General features: G+C 32.7%; 1 protein-coding gene across 1 annotated transcript in view; it reads right to left on the bottom strand.

The window, feature by feature from the left end:
• Positions 1-22,832, bottom strand: part of LOC123657334 (cytosolic carboxypeptidase 1-like) — a 70,320-nt gene extending 47,488 nt beyond the window's left edge. The window contains 20 exon segments of the mRNA XM_045592904.1: positions 935-1,113; positions 1,850-1,987; positions 2,446-2,615; positions 3,354-3,561; positions 3,679-3,799; positions 3,901-4,023; positions 4,192-4,387; positions 4,477-4,724; positions 4,791-5,049; positions 5,139-5,336; positions 5,551-5,694; positions 5,849-5,980; positions 6,109-6,408; positions 7,620-7,787; positions 8,202-8,282; positions 8,385-8,475; positions 8,602-8,684; positions 20,696-20,830; positions 22,541-22,604; positions 22,815-22,832. Of these exon segments, the coding sequence (XP_045448860.1) occupies positions 935-1,113; positions 1,850-1,987; positions 2,446-2,615; positions 3,354-3,561; positions 3,679-3,799; positions 3,901-4,023; positions 4,192-4,387; positions 4,477-4,724; positions 4,791-5,049; positions 5,139-5,336; positions 5,551-5,694; positions 5,849-5,980; positions 6,109-6,408; positions 7,620-7,787; positions 8,202-8,282; positions 8,385-8,475; positions 8,602-8,684; positions 20,696-20,830; positions 22,541-22,604; positions 22,815-22,832 (3,056 nt within the window).

Genomic DNA, 22,832 nt, shown 5'->3' with positions numbered 1-22,832 from the left:
GATGTAGTGAAGTTAATAAATTTGATAATAACAAATTAGTCGTATTTATTTTGTCTACCTAAGAAACTAAACATATTTAGTAATTCATGTACAACTTGTAAACTAAATTAAAGAAATTTAAGTATTTTGAATAGACAAATAAATAATTAGATTCGACTTACCTTATACCACCTAGCATTAATAAGAGGATTTCAGCGATAAGCTCTTATCTTAACCTTGTCAAGCCTTTAAACTTGTTTAGGCTTTTTTGCAAAAATAGCACTAGTATTTCAGAAATCTCATCATTTTCCTTTCAATAACCTAGTTTTTTGGCTTTGTTAGGTTTGGTTATACGATGACATTACAATAATACTAAAGATACCAACAACCAACTCAAGGACATTAATTTTATAATTACTAAATATCCTTTATTAAACACAATAAAGAAACGTAAGAAAATATGACACATATACAGAAAGAACTTGGTCGGCAAACAAGCATACGGCTCACCTGATGGTAAGCGATTTTATCGTAGCTTATAGACGCCTGCACCACCAGAAGCATCGCAAGCGCGTTGCCGACCCCATCCCTAATTCCCTCCCATGAGCTCTGGTTACCTTACTCACCAAAAGAAACAACACAAAACTGCTTGAAAGCAGTATTATTTAGCTGTGATTATCTGAGCGTCTTCCGTGCGACAAAGCCAGCCCTGCGGTCACCAACCCGCCTGCCCAGCGTGGTGACTATGGGTAAAACACACGAGTTGTGGAGGCCTGTGTCCAGCAGTGGACTGTATAGGCTGTAATGATGATGATGATGATGATCTGTAAGGTCGAAATACTACTCCAGTCGTGCTACTCCATCTTATGAGCAGGATATTTTTTTGCTGTGCCCTACCTCAGTTTAAACCTTTATCGCTACAGATTATTATCAAGTAAAGCCCTTAAATACTTACCAGCCATTGATGACTCCCTCTACGTTGAGCATGGGCACGATCTTGAAGACGTACTTGGCGCGCAGCGCGGCGGCGGGCGGCGCGGCGGCCAGCAGCGCGGCCAGCGAGCCGTCCATCACCCACGACGCGTTGCTCTCGCCGGGGTGCACGCGCGCCGTCAGGAAGACTATCTCCCTATCCTGTTGTAGTACTCTTTATACGCTTCAGCCTGTAATATCCCACTGCTGGGCACAGGACTCTTTCTCCATGTAGTAGCAGGATCAGAGCTTAATCCATCACGTAGCTCCAATGTGGGTTGGCGGATATATTCCCTACTAGAGTAGAGTAGAGTAACGATCGCTATCAGGTGTACATGATAATATGGATCGACGGCTTAACGTGCTCTCCGAGGCACGGTGGGGAGACCCACAAGGACGAACAACCAGACCGGAAATAAATATTTGTATCAACACAAATATCCACTCCGAGCGGGAATCAACCCGCGACCGTTATCACTTGTTTAGATGCCGCCGACATGGCATATGCATCATTATACCAGAGCGTTTGATATTTTTAAGATTACTCATTATTGTGTCAAAATACATCCCGAGACAGACAAGGAAGTCTTATGAATATCGGCGGATTTATTCGCTACTATGAGTAACGATCACTATCAGGTGTAAATGACAAAATCTTTGGCATCGTTTTAGTACAGAGCACTTAAAAGAATAAATAAAAACGACAAATATGATATATTCCAATCATTTAACCAAAGTAATAGAACCCTTTATTTTCATATAATACACTGAGTATAAAGAACCCTCTAAGTCGCTATGGTGTTCATTACCAGAAAAATCTTTGTAATTATAAAAGGAAGTATCAATTATTATTACTCAATCAAAGAGAATCGAGTTGGTATTTTACTAAAATACATACCACCATAGGGTTAGATGGAGTATCCTCCGCTGAAATTGTTAATAAAGGAACTTCGTTATTATTCAGAGAATAACAGAGCGGTTCAGTCCGAAGATATGTTCCTGGTGGTAGTTGAGTACTCCATTGCCAAATTCTTGTCTGAAACGTAAATAGAAATTATCTTAATTAAGTTTTCTATTCTATAGATACAAGAGTTTGAGTTGATAGAATCAGTTATGTATATTAAAAAAAAGTTCTTGATTGATTTGAAGAAAACCAGTCCCGGGTAGTATAGTAATGTACTAAAATTAAAAAGTTTGTTTGTTGCTATGGCCGCTGTTTAAACATGTTTTAATATCTATAAACGCCGCGCATTGATCGGAACTAGGAATTACTTCTGTATCGAGGGTCCGGAATATACAATACACAAATACAAACGCCCAAACAACTGCAAACATCTGTACGATCTATACAAACGTTTGCCATGAGCGGGGATCGAGCCCTCGACCGCCAGCGCAATAGCCAGCTCTGTTATCGTTGCGCCATTAGTCATTCGTATACTCTGGGCAATATCATTGTAGCTTTTATAAAAGTAACCAGTAATATTTTTTACTAACCATCATCATTGAATATGTAAATGGGAAGTGATATGCGAGGTAGCAGACGTCGTTAGTGTGAGGAAATTCGATGTTAAAAGTGACCGTCAGGTAGCACTTGTTATTCTTCTGGCTGGCGTAGTGGTAGCTGTTGCGATAGTAGCAGATGTCCGAACCCACTCTCACCCATCCTGAAGAATCACAATAGTAGTTGTAAAAGTTAATATGTACGAGATATAGTAGTACATTTCAATTGACGATTATTTTCTTCATGTTTAAATATTAGTAGCATATTTATTTTAATTTTTGCGCTCAAACGCCATCTTTTGGAGATTGTAAACAGGCATAGCGCACTGTGTGGTTCCCGGTTTCGTTAAAGACAGAAGTTATCGAAAGGTCTTCTAAAAATATATTTATATTCGAATTAACAAGCATTATTAGTTCAGATACAGCTCCAAATAATTGAAAAACGGTGGCTCTCCCATTAAAGATAATTTCGATATCAAAATAAATCTAAATTGAAAAAAGTTTCAGAGGATTGTAAATTTTAATCGCTTCAGCCTGTAATATCCCACTACTGGGCATAGGCTTCTTTCCCCATGTAGGAGAAGGATCAGAGCTTAAATCTACCACGCTGCTCCAATGCGGGTTGGCGGATATATTCCCTACTATGAGTAACGATCGCTATCAGGTGTACATGATAACAACCGGGAGCGACGGCTTAACGTGCTCTCCGACCCACAAGGACTGCACAAACACCCAGACCACGACAAACATCTGTATAGCCAATACAAATGTTTGCATGTGCGGGGATCGAACCCGCAACCGCCAACGTAACAGGTACAATCCATGGCTGTGACCGCTGCGCCAACGCGGCGTCAAAATTATCGCGTGTAAATTTTAATAATTGTCTATAATCCAAATGTTACCCGGTCTTCCAAGAACAGCCTCCTTTACAGAATACATAACTGGTTTCATTCCAAAATTAAACTGACTATCCGATTTCTCGCAATTGACTATATTGAAGATGTACGGACGACCCTGTTGCATGTTCCGCACTTCGAAGTAGAACCATTGGTGACGTTTTGTTGAATTCACGTCTGGCATTAGAATCAGCTCGTACTCTCTTGGACCCACCTTATGTACAAAAGTATATTTATTTTATTAAAAATATTTAATGATTTTACTACTATAATTAACGAAACATAATTAATGAATTGTTATTATTTCTAACGGAGTCATATCCACATTCACCTGAATTGCTTTCCTGAGGTTACCAGATTCAAATCTTGATTCAAAGCTTAATCGAGATGAGAAATTGTTAGCCTTTGTTATCTCTTGTTCGTCAGTATTGCTTAGAAACAAATTCTCACTACTCGCATTGGTTGATATCCACCTGAATTTATTTTTAACATGTAATCTCTATAAACCATAACACAGTGTAAAAGAATATAACGAAAACAGGACAAGAATTACCTTTTCTGTGACGAAGCATCAGTAGTTAATCCAGAAGCACACAAAGAGTCCAAATCATACACAACTTCATTCATATAGGACTCTGGATTTATAGCTTTTTCGACACAAGCTAGCAGTTTATTCCTTTAAAAATAAATTAATACAGAAAAAGGTTATAATAAAAAAATCTATGTATTTTTATTCAATTCAGTATCTCTACTGTAGGTTTTATACTTCATCCATACACTGTTCTCCTTTTTTTGAAGTTGGTTGAAAAAGCAAAGAAGTAGTTTATTTTAATAATAATCTAACCTGCAAGCAGTTCGTTCCATTTTATTTAAAGGTTCAAGTTGGTTAGTTCCTTGACCACCTGTCATATCTGGATAAGCCACTTTGATGAAAGGTATTATACTTTTAACTCTTGACGATATTGTCGAATAAACTGATGCAAATGAACTATATTTAGATAAATCTTTGTGAATCTTTAGAGAAGAACAGGAAGTTGATGCTGTTATGAAACAATGATGAATAATTTAAATTATTTATGTATAAAATTGTAATTAAAAATTTGTTACTAAGACTATATAGCATACTTACAAGAAATTTCATGTATTTTATGAAATCCATGTAGGAATGGAAACGTGTTAGAACCTAAAGTGCTGTCATAATCAGTATTCGATAAAACTGTCGTAAGGGAAAACGTGGAAAGTGAAGGTTGATTTCGATTGCTGCTATGTTGAGTTACATATATGTCATCCAGTATAGATCCTCGGGAATTAGAACGACTTTTGACCGCTCTAATTTGCTTATTATAAGAGCCAAATTCTTTAAAATAAATACAATATCTGTAAAAATTAAAGGTTATTTCATCAAATATAAATTATTATTTTTATGTGAAAAAATATACAAACTTTTTTAAGTCTTCTGTGTCTCTCTCATTGGGGTTAAACCATAAAGTACTTTTTATACTTTCTCCATTTTTTATACGAGTCTTATCGGTTTCTTCACTAGATTTAATTTCATTTTCCTCTGTCTCAGTATCAAGATAATCGTCAGCGCCATCTTTATCACTGTCCAGGTCCTCATCATCTAAATCTGAATTTATCGATTTTGAATCAGAATTAGCACCGTCATCTTCATCTTCATGACACGGCCACGTTGTGTTTGTACCTGAAATTTCCATGATTTTCCATTCATATCTCGCACATTAGGGTTTTAAATAAATAACAAACTAATACACTACTTTGTATTATATTCACCTTTTAAAATAGGATTTAAATTAAATGACGCGGGACTGTTAATAGGAACTGGTAGAGCCTGATGCTTGAGGCACAGGGTGATAACGGAGCAGACTCGTGCCAAGAGCCCATCAAATTCTACTTCATCGGGACATTGCGAGCAAAACCTATGCAGTGTTTGTACATGCTTCTTCGTACATAGAGCTCGACGCCCGGCTTCTAGACGATCATCAAGTTTGATTATTTTTTCATTTTAATATCAAAATAAAAAGTCTCTTGATAGTACAATTAGCTTTGATCGAACAATAAAATTAAGTATTATATGTATTTAAATCTTACGTTTAAGTATCAATCTCAATCTTACATATAAGTTTTCATTTTATATATTGATAAAGACACTTAAACTTAAATTGCTTTATATATTTGTACGTACTTATATTGCATAGATGTTGTAATGTTTGTAGAATGTGTGCACATATCTTCAGTCTCATGCGACCCTCGTATCGGTCCCAACGGTCGAACACCCTGAGAAGGACGCTACAAAGGCCTGTCTTCACTATCTGCATGCAGCATACCTCTGTATGAGTTACGAACATGTGAATTTACGACATTACTAGTCACAATCGCAAGCAATTTTTAAAGCTATGCATATAGTGTGTGCCATTAAATCTATCATCGTCATTCAAGTATTCTCATATTCCTAAGTTTTGTTGTAAAGAGGATAACTTAACTGTTTTTACTGAAGTAATCGATTGCGTCCAGACAGAGTCGGAGTCTGGCGGTAGGGATGAAGCCAAGACTGACTAAGACCCTCTCATACGTCGCGACAGCACCGTCGCGTATTAAAATCGAAGTTGTTATAGCTACAAAATATAAGTAAAGTAAATGAAATGCAAATATATAATAATAATAAAAAAAAATACAGTCGAATTGAGAACCTCCTCCTTTTTTGGAAGTCAGTTAAAAAGATATGGAATAGACTAATATTTACCGTTTTTAGCGAGTTGCTTCATAATAACGAGAAGGGGGAAGATTAACTTATTATCGTTGTAATGACCCTTTAAGATAAGATGCATTGTTCTAACGCACCCCAACATCCTTACTTTCATTGCGAATTTTGGATCTGAAATGAAAATTTTAGATTTTAATAATAATACAATTTTAACGTAAACATTTAACAATATTTTATTATATACAATAACAAGACGACCCGCTGAACTTCGTATACCCTACATATACATATTTGTGAAAAATATGGACAAAAGACTTTCTGAATTTTGTAATTTATTTTCTATTATGACAATTTTTTTGACAAAAAATATCAAATGTTTTACAGCTAGGAACATTTTGTATTGGAAATTAAATTTTGGTTTTAGTATTTTCCGTTACTTATTATTTATGTTTCTCACCGTTTAAACCTTCTCTGAACTTCCACTAATATTTGAAGATTAAAATTAGCCAAATCCGTTCAGCAGTTCTCTAGTTTTAGCGAAACTAACGAACAGCAATTGATTTTCATATATATAGAAGATAGATATTGAAATGTATCTACATTTGTTTCACTACTTTATTTGAATAAGTGTAGTGTACCTTCATGTTAATTAGGGAGCAATAAAATACATATTTCTTAGTGGGTAAAATTTATATCTCTGTATCTAATAAAAAATACTTGTATATTAGTTATTATTCGCTTCATTAGGCACAAGATTAATAATACGATATAAATACACTATATAAATGTAAGCATACATTATTCGTTATTGGAATTTCTCACTAAAGTAATCGATCCGGTCTATAAATAGTTTGAGTATTTGATAACTACATGTGATATTTTACTAAATACCGTACAGCCACAGAGATATTTACAAGGTTGTAATTAATACGAGTTTTGTTGATTGTATTTCATGCGTGTAGACAGTTTCATATTTCCTTAAATCGTTTTCGTTCGTGGTTATTTAATAATCTTACCAAATGATTGTTATAATCATTATTGTTTAAAAGGATATAAAAAAAGGTTTTTAAATTGCCCAATTAAGTATTGATGGGCTCATACTATATGCCATAAACACTGTTTAGTATTTAACATTTAAATTTTACGAGGAAATTTATACTGTGATTTAGATAAGTTAAATCGATTTTGTATGCTAATTTGATTTATTTTTTTTCAATTATCAATTATTTTCATATTGTCATCATATCTGTTATTTTGTTCTTGTTTACTCTATGGTACCTATATACAGAAAATGCAAGCAATGCAATATTTATTACTACAGCATTTAATAATAATGTGCGATGGAATGTATACAAGTAACAATGTAAAAAAGAAAGACTAACTTACCTTTAATTTGTCATCGGTAAACTATACATTTATGTCAAAATTGTTGCTAATAACAAATGCTATAAAAATCATCTCATGCCTACGACTTATACCAGAGGCTGTAGCTATAATATTAAAGTAAGAAAGATATTGAGTAATTTTTAATTCTCTTGTATTTTATATACCTTTAGGAGCAAGCGCTGCAATGATCCAGACTAGGTCTTGTAACATCAGTTCTGTGCTCACGTTGCTGTCACGTTTGCTGTGAGTTGCAAGCAGAGCGCGAATTACGACTTGGGTCCCATTCATTGAAATGAAATGTTGCGAACATTGCTGCCTCGCTACGTTATTTGCTGAAAATGAAATATTTACCATTTATTTCCTATGTTCACGTCGTTCTATGAAATAATTTCTTCTTCATCATTGTCGTATTTCTACACGAATATTAAATACACTTAACATGCGGGTTTAAAACGTATTGAATTGAATAACGTATTTAAGGGCTAGAATAGAAATGTTACAGGTAAATCAAGAATCTTTTTTATAAATATAACTGTTTTAATTATAAATAGAGCAAATAATTGTGTTTCTATTTTATTAAAACAGAAATGCATTTTTTTTTATCTTTAAACCATTAATTTTTAGTAATTATTAGCTAGCATTATAAAAATATGTAGAGTGCAGTTTAAAAGGTGATTGTTAGTTTGTTTGTACGAAGCACGAGTGTTAGTCAGCCATATTTGCATAAGCGCCACACCTTGACGTACCCTTTTTAAAAACTGGATCTTTATTCTCTTTGCCTGATTTTTTGTTTTCTTTTTTCTTAGTCCCTTGTGTTTCATTCACTACTAATTATAGTAAAATTTAATCATAAATAAAATGTTATAAAATTGTAATTATTATTTATTAAAAACTTAATAAAATTTTAAAATTGTTTATAATTGTTCTACCTGAACACTTTTTTCCTTTTCCTTGTTTTAAGCATAGTGCCTCTCTTAATATTGATGTTATGTAAGTCGACGTAGCTGTATCCCTAGAGTTCTGTGAAACACATAAATTTCTCTTTATTATATTACTAAACATTGTATGTCTATTTATTACGTGTATAAAAGCTATGCATTTTTAAGGTTTGGATCGTCAACACTGAATTGATAAAAAAATTCATACCTCCAATATTGTAAGTAACATTTGCATAGCTCCTGATTGCTTATTCCAGAGTTTGTCGAGTGTACTTTGACGAATGTGTTTATCTGGAACAATTATTTTTCATCATAAGAACAGTAAAGTATATATAATAGAAGTAACCATGTTAATCTAAAAAATTATATGTAAATTATATCTTCGAAATGCAAAAAGTAATAACTTTGTATAGAAGTGACCTCGGGCGTGTGGAAATAATATGGCTTCCGTAAGAATACTGTTGTGTCAACAACACCCGCCTTCCACTGAAGGCCTACAAGTGGTATTTTAAAGAATTTTATAGTCTGGTTACACGTAAAAACATCCTGTCGTAATTACTACTGTTCTATCTCTATAAATCAAAAATATGGCACACGAATACTTGCGGCGTCCTAATAAATTGCTTCAGCCAAATTGCTATTGTAAACGACGTACTATAACGAAGAGTACTTTCTAAAATATTGTTGTAGGTTACTATAACATTGATGGAGTGGATTTATATTGTTAATATGAAAACTGATTATTAGAATAGAAGTAGTAGAATAAAACTAGATTTACGTACATTTATTTCTTTTTTTTTCGAGCTATAGTATGATGTTTATATTATCTTTTTTCCTTGATAAACGGCTCTAATGCATGAATTTTTTAAAACTAAATGTATTGTTTAAGATTAGAGAAATCATTAAGACGAGCAAAATCTTCCATTTTACAATTTTGCTATAGATGTAAATACTATAATGATATTTCTTCCTTTAACACATAACTTCGATAATTTATGTGATTCTGTTACACTCATTTTCGTGTGTCTGTGATTTCAAAATAACTGTGTTTTTTCAAGTGCACACAGTTATTTACACGATAGTAAAACACATAAAAACGATTTTAAAACGATTGTCTGTCTATCTGTTTTTCTATTAGATTAAACCGGACGGTTTGTTGACGGATTTGACGGGACTTTCACTAGAAGGTAGAGGATACTGTGTTGCGACATTAATATTTAATTGAGAATTATCTGAATTTAACTGAGGTAGGGCACAGCAGGAAATTTCTTGCTCAAAATATGGAGCAGACCGACTGGGGTAGTACCTCGACCTTACAGAAGATCACAGTAAAATAATATTTATTTATCATAGAGTAATTTAATACAGAATTGTAAAGTAAAAATTATAATGCACAATGCAAAGGGCCTTATCGCTCGGTAGCGATTACTTCCAGGCAACCTGAGGGTTACGATTAAGAGAAAAAAGTAATAACTAGGTGGTGTATAGTATTGGTTTCAACCAGTCTTATGTTTCTCTTTGGTGAATAAAAGGCGCGCTTGCGATGATTCTGGCGTTGCAGACGTCCTTAAGCTACAGTAATCGTTTACAATCAGGTTACGGCTTACGCATGTTTGTCGATCAAGTTATATATAAAAAACATATAGGCTACTTTTAATCTTGTAATTCCCATAATATCGGGATTTACACGGAAAATCTACCGGGCGTGAGTACCTACCGCCTAGATATAAATGATCAACCTTTTTTCTATTTAAATAAGAGTACTGTTTTGTTTCTGTGGTGAGAAAGGTAGCTAAAGCTCCCGTAGATAGTTGAGTGTAGAGTCAGCAAAGCGCTTGAAGTGCTGCAAACGTTGCACGTGTCCTTAGCCTACTGGAACCGCTTGCCATTAAATAATTCTACAATGATATACAACTTATTCTCGTAAATATAACACTTATACATTTGTGTCGTATTACGACTACTGAACATGCATTGTATTGCAGTTTTAAATTATTGTCAGAACAAGAGACACAACTATTTATGCAATGTTTGACAGGACTCTGGCAAAGTTGATAATAAACATTTCTCTTAAATATGAATGGGTACCATCTTCGGATACAAATGATACTTATAATTATTTCAAATTTAATCCCTCTGCTTCTTAATCTATCTTTTTTTATCAATAAAAATGAATCACTACAAAATTTGCTAAGCGCAAAAATCGCGTACGATTTGACTAATTTAGCTAAGTTTTTTTTTCTAAGATTATTCTAAGAGTAATAACGTTGAAGGTTCATACGGAATGAAAAATTAAAGAAATTTAAAAATTTCTAAAAATATATCAATTATTCAAAACTCACGCGCTTGATTGTTCGCTAGAATGTACAATGTATATTAGGTTAACTAGTAATAAAAATATGATACCACAATTAGGTAATAATAAATGTTTTAAATTATTAACTAAAAAAGACAATGAGGTATCGGGTCAGAAATGACAACAACAAGAGTCTTAAAATGGCTGGCTCCAATCCAACTCGGCACGCGTCTACCGACGTCACTGCAGTATGGACTGAACCCTGACGTTTAAGAATCGCACAAACGGTTTAAAATTCTTTATAGCTTTGCAGATTTAGTATTTTTAAACCATTTTGAAAGAGAATCAAAAAATTAAAGTTATATACACTTACAATTTCTATGGCCTCGTTGACTTTGATTAAATATTAAAATGAAGACAAAAAAGAAAAAAAGTTAGTTATAACTTGGGCTTCAAAATATATTTTTTGTAACCCAATAATTTTGGAAAAGTTAAGTATATCTTTAACATATCATACTAAAGTTTTATGGTGTAGCCTAAACTGAATTGGAAGTTGATTCGTTAGAGAACGTAATTGATTCCATATAATACCTACAATTACTAGACTTCTGATCAATAAGTACAACAATATTTAATAACTTATAATAAGAGGAGAAAATCATAAAATATATAAAGCTAAAAGCTATATCGTGTGTTTGTGTTTTATTTATTATTTGTTTTACAGAAAATATTAGGTCCCGCCATAGTAACAGTCGTGAAATGACGTCGTACGTACATCCGTTCTAGGCGTGTTATACTCGCCTTTGGTCTATAATTAACGGGTGCTCAAATTAATTTTACAAAATATACAGCACGATTTTCCTTCGATGTGGTTTTATAACAGATGGGAGAGAGAGAAAAACTTTCGTTAAACATACGCAGAGAACGATAAAAACGCGGAAAGAATTTATTTGATATATTATTGATATAAACAGCGATAAATTATTTACGCTTGACGAATTGCTGCCATCGTCCATTTGAGATGATCTCTCAAAACAACTATATCAATTTTACTTGGCGTGTATTGCCAAAGATAATATCATAAACAAATTCTCTCTTTACCATATGGTATTATTTTTATAGTTATTTTAAATAGGATTTAGAATGCATAATTATGTCTGATAGTTTAGGGGTTTAGTCTGTAACATAAACCGAAGACTTTTCAATGGTTTCACTGGCGTTTTGATCCGTATTTGGTTGCTTTGACACATAGCGTAGTATTTTATTGGATAAAATCATAATATACAACATATTATTAAACTGGCAAGCTTCCGTTTAGGCCCATATGTTCAGTTATATGCCCAGTGACACATGGAGTTATACCATAGTCGAAATTATAAGCGAAAAAAATGAAGCTCATTACTGCGTAACTTTAAAATCGACATATTTGAAAAAAAAAGTTGCAAATACATGGGTAAAAAGTCTATAAATAACCGACTTAACTATAAAACTCTAGTGACTGTTTCATTGACACAACACTAACGTACACAAACGTACATTTATAAATAGTAATTATTATCAAGCGCATTGGTGTAGTGGTGCGAGTAGTCGCCTAAAACATCGACAGTTTGCGGGTTCGATTCCCGCTCGGGATGAATATTTGTATTTGTACAAATATTTCTTTCCGGTTTGGATGTCCGTCCTTGTGGGTCTCCCAATCGTGTCCGGAGAGCACGTTAAACCGTCGGTCCCGCTTGTTGTCATAAACATCTGATAGCGATCGTTACTCATTGTAGGGAACATATCCGCCAACCCGCAATGGAGCAGCGTGGTGGACTTCTCCCACATGGAGAAAGAGGTCTATGTCCAACAGTGGGATGTTACAGTCTGATTGCTTATTAATTTTATTATTTTTCTAAAAGCGCTAAGGCAAGGAGGTTATATATTTAGGTCGATTCTGATATCGCAGTTAAGTGCAAGGACACCAGTTTAATAACTAAATATGGATAGCTCCTTTCTGGTCATAACCTTATATTAAATTAGTATATCAAATTATTCCTTAACATAAAATTAAGTACATTTGATTCAGGCTTAATCCTAAAATTTAGCATTCGAACGAAAAAACAATAATAATATATTTGGTAGGTATCACTCACAGGCACTGCTCGGACCACTGTACAAGACCTTGGCTATCACAACGGAGAGAAATGCCAGAGTCTCCCCTGCAATATTATAAAGCTGGACTTTTCTTTAAGCGTGATGGAACACTGATATGTCTGCCAAACAGCTGTGATGTTGTTAAATTACGATGGTCTAGGCAAAAATATTATTTATAAATATCATATATATTTCAGCAGCTATATTGTTTGTAAATAAGTAATTACTGCACTAATTGCATGTCAACGAAAATTTCATGTAAATATTCGACATTTGTGTTAATTTAAATCGATTGAATTGAATAAAATGTACTAGCTGACTCGATAGACGTAGTTTTGTCTTACGAACCGTCAAATACATGCAGTTAAAATTATGGTTACGTTTTCTGTTTTTCTAATTTTTCCAAAATTATCTTAATTTTTTAATCTGTTCTCAAAATGTTCTATTAGAAACAGTTAAAAATAGTCTTAGCTAAATTTTTTATTTATATTGAAGAAGAACATTATGACTAGTTGTCAAATGATTGAAATAATGACTTTTATTTGTTTCTTTCCTATTGTGATAATTATTAAGAGTCATGCAAGCTTCGGATCGTCATGTTCGCCTAAACTAATGTCAAGGCACCTCTTAATCTATGTTGGTGTCATATAAATAGAACGTTGAAGCGAAACCAGACTGAGCTTACGACGCGTATCGTAAATAAAGCGACGACGATTAAGCGAAAGAATTAATTACAACAAAATTCTTAGTTTTACTTTTTCCTTCATTTCTAATGATATTTCATTTTTAAGTTTTTTTTTTGTATAATTACTAATTGTAAATTAAATGAGTATTATATACATAAGTGTTACGAAAGACATTATTTGTAAGAAATCGCTTTCAGTTCTGTGGCAGTCATTGAACATGTATTTTGATTATTGTAAAATGTTGTATTTCTGTTAAAATACTTAACGCAATTAAAGCACTTAAAATTTAAATTTTCTCGAAGATGTAATTAAATTTAATTAAAAAGAACAACTTTATTTCATAGTATTAAAATGTGAATTTGTTTCGAGCTTAAGCTTTACCTGTTTCACCTTAAAAATAGTGATTGACAGCGTGAAAGAGAGCCAAGATTGTGAGTTATTGGCGTTGGAGTATTTAAAATTCAATTTCACTTGTACTATAATGAGTATCGAGATAAATTACGTGTGTATTAAGAATTACATACTCTCTTCTGTTTTCAATAAGACAAGCTCCAACGCGAGCTTGCTTTAAGCAATGTCTTAAAGAGCGTTATACGTCGCTCAATAAGTTAAAACTATTGTGATTTGTAATTTACTTTAATATAAGTGCGTGTGTATGTGTGTGTGTATATGTGTGTGTGTATATGTGTATCATATATTAAATACTAAAATATTTATTTATTTATATATAAAAGTATTTTAAGTTTATGTAAGTCTATCATCGTAGTTTGATATGCCACTTATTGTTATTTTTAATTTCAATTTCGTTCAACGTTATTTATTGTTGATTTTTTTCTTAACTTCTTAATGCAGACCTCTAACCGCTGCTACTGTATCGCTTACTATGCCCAAAGGTTATCTTGAAGAAATCACTTTTTACCGATCGCCTTTGTACATCTTGTATTGTACCTTTTTTATATGTGTCTGTATTTCGATGTACATTAAGAATCTAAATGAATGTTTGCCTGTATATATGCATTTGATTATGTCATGATCTTCAGCAGCGTTGTGCATGAGCCTACACAGGTTTCTGAGTTGGTATGACCAAAAAAAAAAGCGTAGGAATGCGCGCAGCTAATAAATAAATAATATATATATTAATTACAAGACCACTAGTCAACCTATTACATTACATTACAGTTACAAAACCATTAGTCAAAGGATTTTTAATGACATTGTAAAATTGCATGTAAAGGTAAACGGTAATAAAATGATACTTGACATTAGCCTCGATTAAATTGTATTAGGCTTGGAGGTTGGCAACACCTGGCACACTCAGAACTTATTGTAATGTGGGTGTAATGAGGGATTTCCGATAAGGCATATTAATGGTAACACTTGGCGAGGGCGCGGACGGTAGTGCCCGTAGTATCGCTGTTGGACACGCGATACCGCTGCAGTGACACTTCCTTGGATACTGTTGTGGATAGTAATCGCTTTCAAATTTATACAACGCGATTATACTAACTGCAAACGTCTGGAAATATATAAATGCGCTTTAAAAAAATCACTTGCTTTAGGATCTTTATTTCAATCTTGGCGTTATGTAGACGATTAAATTGTTTGAATTATATAATAAAAATTATAAAATATAACATCAAGGTAATATGTAGAACATTTAAGCGTTTAATAAAAAATGTTTACATAAAAAATAAACGTAGTTCATTGGTACTCGCTTTATTTGAGAAGAATTGGATATATATGTTGTATCTTCTTTTAAATATACATTATTCTAAGCGGATTAGGTAGTTACGAATATAAAATTGGATAAACCTTCATAAAATTTTTAATATTTGCAAATATATAATTAGTATTGCAAATTACTTTGTTTAAATGGAATTCATTACGAATTTGTAAACGGCCATTTACCGTTTCTCTCCTCTTTAAAATCTCTCTTGAATTTAATAAAATCATAGTTAGTCCTCGTTCATTGCGCTTACAATTTTCTCAGTTGAGAGGGACTGGCATATCCGGGCTACCTTTCGTGCCACCCTCACCAGGTGTTACCGTTCCATACAAAATCGGAAATTCCTTATTATTATTTGTTTTATGAAGCAGTTCTTGGGTGTTCAAAAACGTAATCGGAAATATATAGACGTTTTAATTTAAATAAACTTTTTTAGGACTTTTATTCTACAAAACATTTTTCGATAAATATTCATCTACATATATCTCACCTCTGGTGCAATGGTACGTGTGCCGTATTGGGGGCGTCTAAACGCTGACGGTCTCGGGTTCGATTCCCGCTCGTAGTGGATATTTGGGTTTATACAAATATTTATTTCCGATCTGGTTGTTAGTTCTTGTGGGTCTCCCCATGGTGCCTTGGAAAACACGTTAAGCTGTCGGTCCCAGTTCTTATCATGTACACCAGATACCGATCGTTAGTCATAGTAGGGAATGTATCCGCCAACTCGCTTTGGAGCAGCATGGTGGATTAAGCTTTGATCCTTGTCCTACATGGGGAAAGAAGCCTAGCAGCGAGATATTACAAGCCGAAGCGTAATATTACTACCTAACAATACATTCCAATAAAATGAGAATAATTAAATAATGTATTTCTATGTTTTTTGTTATAAATTATGAAAAATTATTGCAGTGTAAGCATTCCTTAGAATTTCGATTATAAAATCCCTATTAGTTATTTCAGCTGCGCTGTGCCAGTTACCAAGTAACACTATAATTATGCTATAGTAATAATACCGTAATCGAGTCAAACAATAGTTAAGAACTGTAGATAGAGATATTCGGTTAAACAAAAAATAATTCAGAGTGTTTTTCAACTCATTCAAACTTATAAACTGTTGTTCATCACGCGAAAACCTGTACTGAGTTAGGTAGACCAACTTTATTATTCGTTTTGATAACGACTATGAGGATTGTTATGCTTTACGTGGAAAAGATATTACAAATATTGGTTGACTGATGAGTCATAGCTATTACACTTAAAATGTAGATAATAATCACATTTATCTATTTCAATATAATTTGAGATTATAAAGAAAATCAAGTATTCCGTAAACAAGTTATTGTAGCTATTGTGTTTATTAGAATAATTAGGTAATAATGTGTAATTTGCAAATAGAAAAAAATATTATAATGTCGTATTGTCTTTTTGTCCTCGTCTATAGTAAAGGTCATTCTTTATTTCATCTTGATTGGTCCTGATTGATTATTATTATTATTAGCTTATAGTCTATTTACTTGTGGATAATATATATAAAAATGTTTACTCACCCTTTATACCACACAGAAGTAAACTGACTGTAATAATTTATTTTAATGAATGAATATATACTATTAATATTTTGTTTCCATGAATATCGCTCATTTAAACTATCACCAGCATTTTGTTTCTCAGTGAAAGAAAAAGGCAAACGGCATGTCGAACTGCGTGCCAAGAAGAAACAATAATTATATAGTCAGTCATACGTCGCGTTTTAGGTGGTAAATATTAGGTAATAATTATGTCACTACACTAAAATACAATTTTTTTTCTTTCGTCTAGAGTTAGACTATTAGTTCTTTATATGGCATTTTCTTACGTCCTTTTAAAGGCCATGGACTCTGAAGGTCCATAAAAGGTAGCCTATGTTAGACATTAGACGAACATAGACGGTTGAAGCATTAAAAAAAATAAAGCACAGGCCTAAACACAATTATTAGTGAATTGACGATTATTAGCGTTCTTTATCTTTCATAATTTTTCACATTAAATTGGAGAGTAGAGTACTAACTCTAGTCGTGAAAGATCAGAAAATGTAAATTAATATTAGCACAAGATATCATTAGGAATTGTAATAATGTTTACATTTTAATGTTTTTTTTTTTCTTTAATAATTATGTAAGCCTATCATATCGTAGTTTTTATCTATTTATTATTGATTTTTCCTCCTTAATTTGTACGCACTTCTAACCGCTGCTACTGTATCGTGTCCAGTACCCAAAGGTTATCTGGAAGAAATCGCTATTTAGCGATACGATCGCCTTTGTACATCTTGTATTCTATCTTTCTTTATATGTGTCTGTATTTTGGTGTACATTAAGAATAAATAAATAAATAAATAAATGTTAACTATTTCAAATAGTCGTGCGTGTTTGAAGAATATACTCATTTAAGTAATAATGAAAATACGTATTTATGGGGATGTTTCAGTTTCTAAATTTAACAGGTACACGTCCGTTCTCTAAAATTATGCAAAAGATAAAATGTAAAACGTCCCTAGCCATGGCACCCGGATAATGTTTTGAAACTATCTAGTATATTTAATGTTTAATGTTTTTGCTGCCATCTTGTGAGTTGTAGACAATTGAGGTGGGGTACAGCAGGAAATATTTATATAAGTTCGACTCGAGAAGTATATTAAACTTACCGAAGAACACAGCCAAATATTACTAATCACAAACAGTGTCGTATCTAGTGTTTAGTATAATAGCTCTCGATATATCTCGGGGAAGATCTAGTGCAGTATCAGGAATAAGTTATTGAAGTATCTGGTGTTACTGGCGCTCTAAGGCTACTGTAACCGCTAGCCATTAAGCGAAGCGAGCGCTTACTTGCTGCCCTAGTGGTATAAAAAAATCTCATGCTTAGATTAATAAAAAAATATTTATGCTCAATGTAATATATAAAATTCTCGTGTCGCGGTGTTTGTAGTTAAACTCCTCCGAAACGGCTTGACCGATTCTCATGAAATTTTGTGTGCATATTGGGTAGGTCTGAGAACCGAACAACATCTATTTTTCATACCCCGAAGTTATAAGGGGGGGGGGGGATTAAGGGGGGCTAATAACATATATTGCAAAACAACGTTTGCAGGGTCAGCTAGTTATATTATTAAATAAGTCGTTTAACGATGAAGTAGATGTATTAAGTGCTTTTTTTGATACAAATTTCAGTTATTATTTGCACATTATTCATATTATGGTCTTATGTGTAGCCAATGACGACAGTCGTATAAATAACGCGTTATTGTAGTTACGTATCGCAGCTTTCGATTGGGCTTTACGAGATAATTATTGCATTGAAGGTAGTGAGTAGTAGTTTTATGTTTAAATCGAAACAACTGAACAAACAACATTTTATTGTCTCTCTGTTTGTCTTTTATAACTTCTCTTAAATACAAATATTATCTACTATCTTATACATCTAATATAGGTAGGTGATAATTTTAATATCCAAGTTTATAGCCGAGAATCAACAATTGAACTATGTTAACACATATTAAATCTATTTCTTATCTATAGTAAAAATGTTTATATATTAATATTAATAGTTCTGTATCAGTATCGCTGTCTGATCATTAAAGTATTTGAGTCAAAAATTTTGGCTGATTATTATTTTAATAAGTCACCTGTACTAAAAAGTATTTTAACGGTTTTTTTTAATAATCAATATGTACGAATGAATAACGTCGGATATTTGTCGATTGTAAAGTCAAGAGTCTAGACTTTGTATTTTTGTCTCTGATGCTACAACAAGGTCATGAAATTTTGATTACTCTCATTAATGTTGTTCTAGACGCAACCACATAAACTATATACATAGAAAAATATATAAATGGTCGATTTACTACACACACACACACACACACACACACACACACACACACACACACACACACACACACACACACACACACACACACACACACACACACACACACACACATATATATATATATATATATATATAAAATACAGCAGTAAATTTTTATAGTTTCTAAATATACATATGTAAAACAATGCATTTTATAATGTCTACGTAACACAAAGCAATTTCTTATTGTTTGCGGTGTTGTTATTAAAATACTTTATAAGGTGTTTGATATTTATACGGTTGAGGTACAACAAAGAACACCGAAACCCTTTTGGTATACATTATTCGAGTAATGGCATGTTTTATTTAGACTTTATTGTTTTACATTCAGTTTGTTTACAAAAGTTTACGAATATAAATTTAATTTATTTCTCAACGCTTTTATTTAAAAATGCAAGATTTTTATATCACAATAGCTGTTACCGTGACTTCGTTTCACTGTCGAATATCAATTAGCTTCCTTGTTGTAACAATGTTGAACTCAATTGGTAAATAATATAATCAATGCGAGAGATATTCCTTATTTTAATATTGATATTCAAACGGTTAATTTCTTACATGCTATTTAAATTTTAGCATCCATCTTTCGCTTTAAAACGTAACTTTGTCATTTAGATAGCATGACATTCAATGGCAACCTACCAGCTACCACTGAGCAGCATAGTAATTATTTCTTTTTTTGTATTCGATGCAAAATCTTAAAGGATTTTTCTTTAAAACGTAAATCTAGTTTGCTTTGCTGTCCGCAATGACTAGCTTATGATTATAGCCAATATGGAAAAGTAATGCTCAGTTATAACATACAAAAAGTAGATGTGCCTGTAACTTCGTTCGCGCAGAATATTATAAATATCTCAGGTTCTAAGCAGCGTATTAAGATGAAATATTCATTAGTTTTTAAGTTAGACCTCCAGCATTACAACTGCGAAAGCTGCATTATACAGACAGACTGACAGAAAAATATAATGATATTTTCAAAACATAATATTCTTGGTTTCTAGTAAGTAGGTCTACGCAGATTCTTCATACATTTTAATTTCAAATATCTTCTATGTACAGACATATATCACTTACAGTTTTTTCTACGTAATACCATTGATAAATATGTTATAATGTGTAATCAATTAATATAGTTTTTTACTTTTTTAAGTCACTTATCATAAACGAGAAGTTATAACTGCATAAACTATAGGTAAGAGGACATTGATGTATAAAAAACCCTAAGAGGAGCAAAAAATCGATATGACTTCGTATAATTAAAAAACAAGTTAGTAAAGTAATGAAGTGTTTCTAAAACAAAGACATGCCACTTGGCCGCGATTTCGATACTCTTTGGAAACAGATGTTATAAAAATCAGTTTTTAATAATTGTTGATTGTATTGTGTAATAAAATTACACATTTTCATACATAGGTGAATTGAGAACTTAGAGATTTTTGAAGAGAACCTTTTGAAGTCGGTCGAATTAGTGAGTGCTGATAATAAATATTTTATATTAATTTAAAAAGCATTGTGTGAGAGCTTTTTTACGAGGTTGCGTGCTCACCATGAGAGGACAGGCGAGAGTTGATTCGTGCGGTGATGGCGCGCGCCACCTCGGCGGAGTCGGGCGCGCGCTGCTGGTACAGCCGGAGCCGCTCGAACAGGCACTCGGCCGCCGCATCATCAGCCATGCGGTACGCTGCACAGCAGTTCACGTGTTAAGCCTTACTTTACTTATTACTTCTAATAGTAAAAGATTCATTTTACACATTATGCAAGGCTTTTAAATATTTTTAAGCCCAAATGAAACGAATATTTAAACAATAAACTATTTTTTTTTTGGTTTTATTACTGTATCTCTACATATTTTAGGATTATTTTATTTAAAATCAAATAAGCAACTAACTCTAATTGAAATGTTTTAAGCTGAATTGTTTTGAAACTTATGACTGTAAGTTATATTATTCGTAAAAGGTAGTTATGTCAATAATGTGCGGCGGGTAGCTAATGACAAGTATTTGTAGTGTACATTTATATGTAATTGAAACAGCCGAATGAAATATACTAAAGTCGTTAAACAAGAAATTAACATTGTCATGAATGTAGGCCAAAACACACAAACAGTTAGTGTGGACGCTAGTTCTATGTGCGAATATCATGATTTTTTTTGTCTAAATTGATTCACGAAACGACCGTGGACGTACGTGCGTGTGTGCGTTGCTTTGTGTTGTCCTTCTCGATGATTGATTGTGACTGATTGTAAATAAATATAGTGCAGTATAATAGTCGTATACACTCGAGCTCAGCGCCCCGCGGCGGCCGTCGGCCGACTACTTGCAACGAGCTGAAAAGCGCTCGGTGCGGGGGCGGGCACTACGTCAGATAAAATCTATTCTCCCGCCTCGGTTATGCTCGGGGTTGTTAATTGCTCATTTTTGTTAAAAAAGGGCTCATATTTGAACACTTACGTGACCTCTATTGTTGCATATTAGTATGCATTATGTTCAAATAGTTTTAAGTATATGTGTATTAAAAAAAAATATGTTATATGTATAAGTTATATTTTAAGGTCACAAAGACAAGTTAAAATAATTGTAACTTGTAATAGGCTACTGAGCTTATATGCCATACGAATAAAAATAAAATAATTTTATTGGTATGGTTTTAAAAGCATTAAACATCATGCATCTAACGTTTTGTATTTCTAGAGTAATCCTATAGAAAAGAGTAACTATTTTGTTCAAAAATATTTTTGGAGTTTACTCCTTAAGAATCGATTTTCTTATAAGGAGATGTATGAAAAATATGAGGAGTAAAATCTACTGAATGAATGACCTCGTTACGTTTCTCGTAACGCCACGACGTTTTCTAATAATGCCATCTTAGATGATAGATGATACCAGATAGATGGCGTTATTTGATTCGTTTATTTACTTTTTGATATGGTATTAATCGATTTTGAAACTAGCCTTTGAGTTAGCCTTTTTTGTGCCTATTTAGACAGTCGATCTGAAGGAGTAAACTCCAGTCATGCGTCGGAGCTGACACACGCACTTTATTTTACGAACTTTTTGTTTTTAAATAATAAACTATATCCGGATATAATAATATAATAAACTATATAAAACTATACAAGGAAAAAAGTAAAATTAAAATGTTTGTGGATTTTTTAAAAATTATATAATATTAAATAAATGAGATCTCGTGGTCCGATACCGCCGATTTCTAGTGAATCTTTCTGTGTCCGGCAGCTAAAAGACACCGTTGAGTAATTAAAGCAATTAAAATAAATAGTCTACATCATAATAAAGACTTCAATAAATAAAAGTTGTTTATATATGTAGTAATCTTTAATGTATGTTTTACAGCGCATAAGTATTTATATTTAAGAAATATTACAAAAACTTACGTTTTTTCTTTGTTTTTTTGATTTCTTGTGCCTGCACTGATGAATCCACTGTTGTCACTAAATCCTTAACATATTGAAAACAATTACTATATTTTACAATGAGCTTTATACCCCCTACAATTTAAATATTATATGAAACTATGAAGTGATATATATCACCGACAATATTGTATTCACAAATTTTCTCATTACTTAACTTTGTTGCTTTACTTTGATTTATGAAAGCTATTTATTGTGTATTCGGTATTTTTATAATATCAACAACTGTACCTACCTGACATTTCTCATTCAT

Source organism: Melitaea cinxia, chromosome 1 (genome assembly GCF_905220565.1).
Source record: "Melitaea cinxia chromosome 1, ilMelCinx1.1, whole genome shotgun sequence".
NCBI lineage: Eukaryota > Metazoa > Arthropoda > Insecta > Lepidoptera > Nymphalidae > Melitaea > Melitaea cinxia.
The sequence above is the reverse complement of the archived record's forward strand: the minus strand, read 5'-3'. Positions and strand labels throughout refer to the sequence as shown.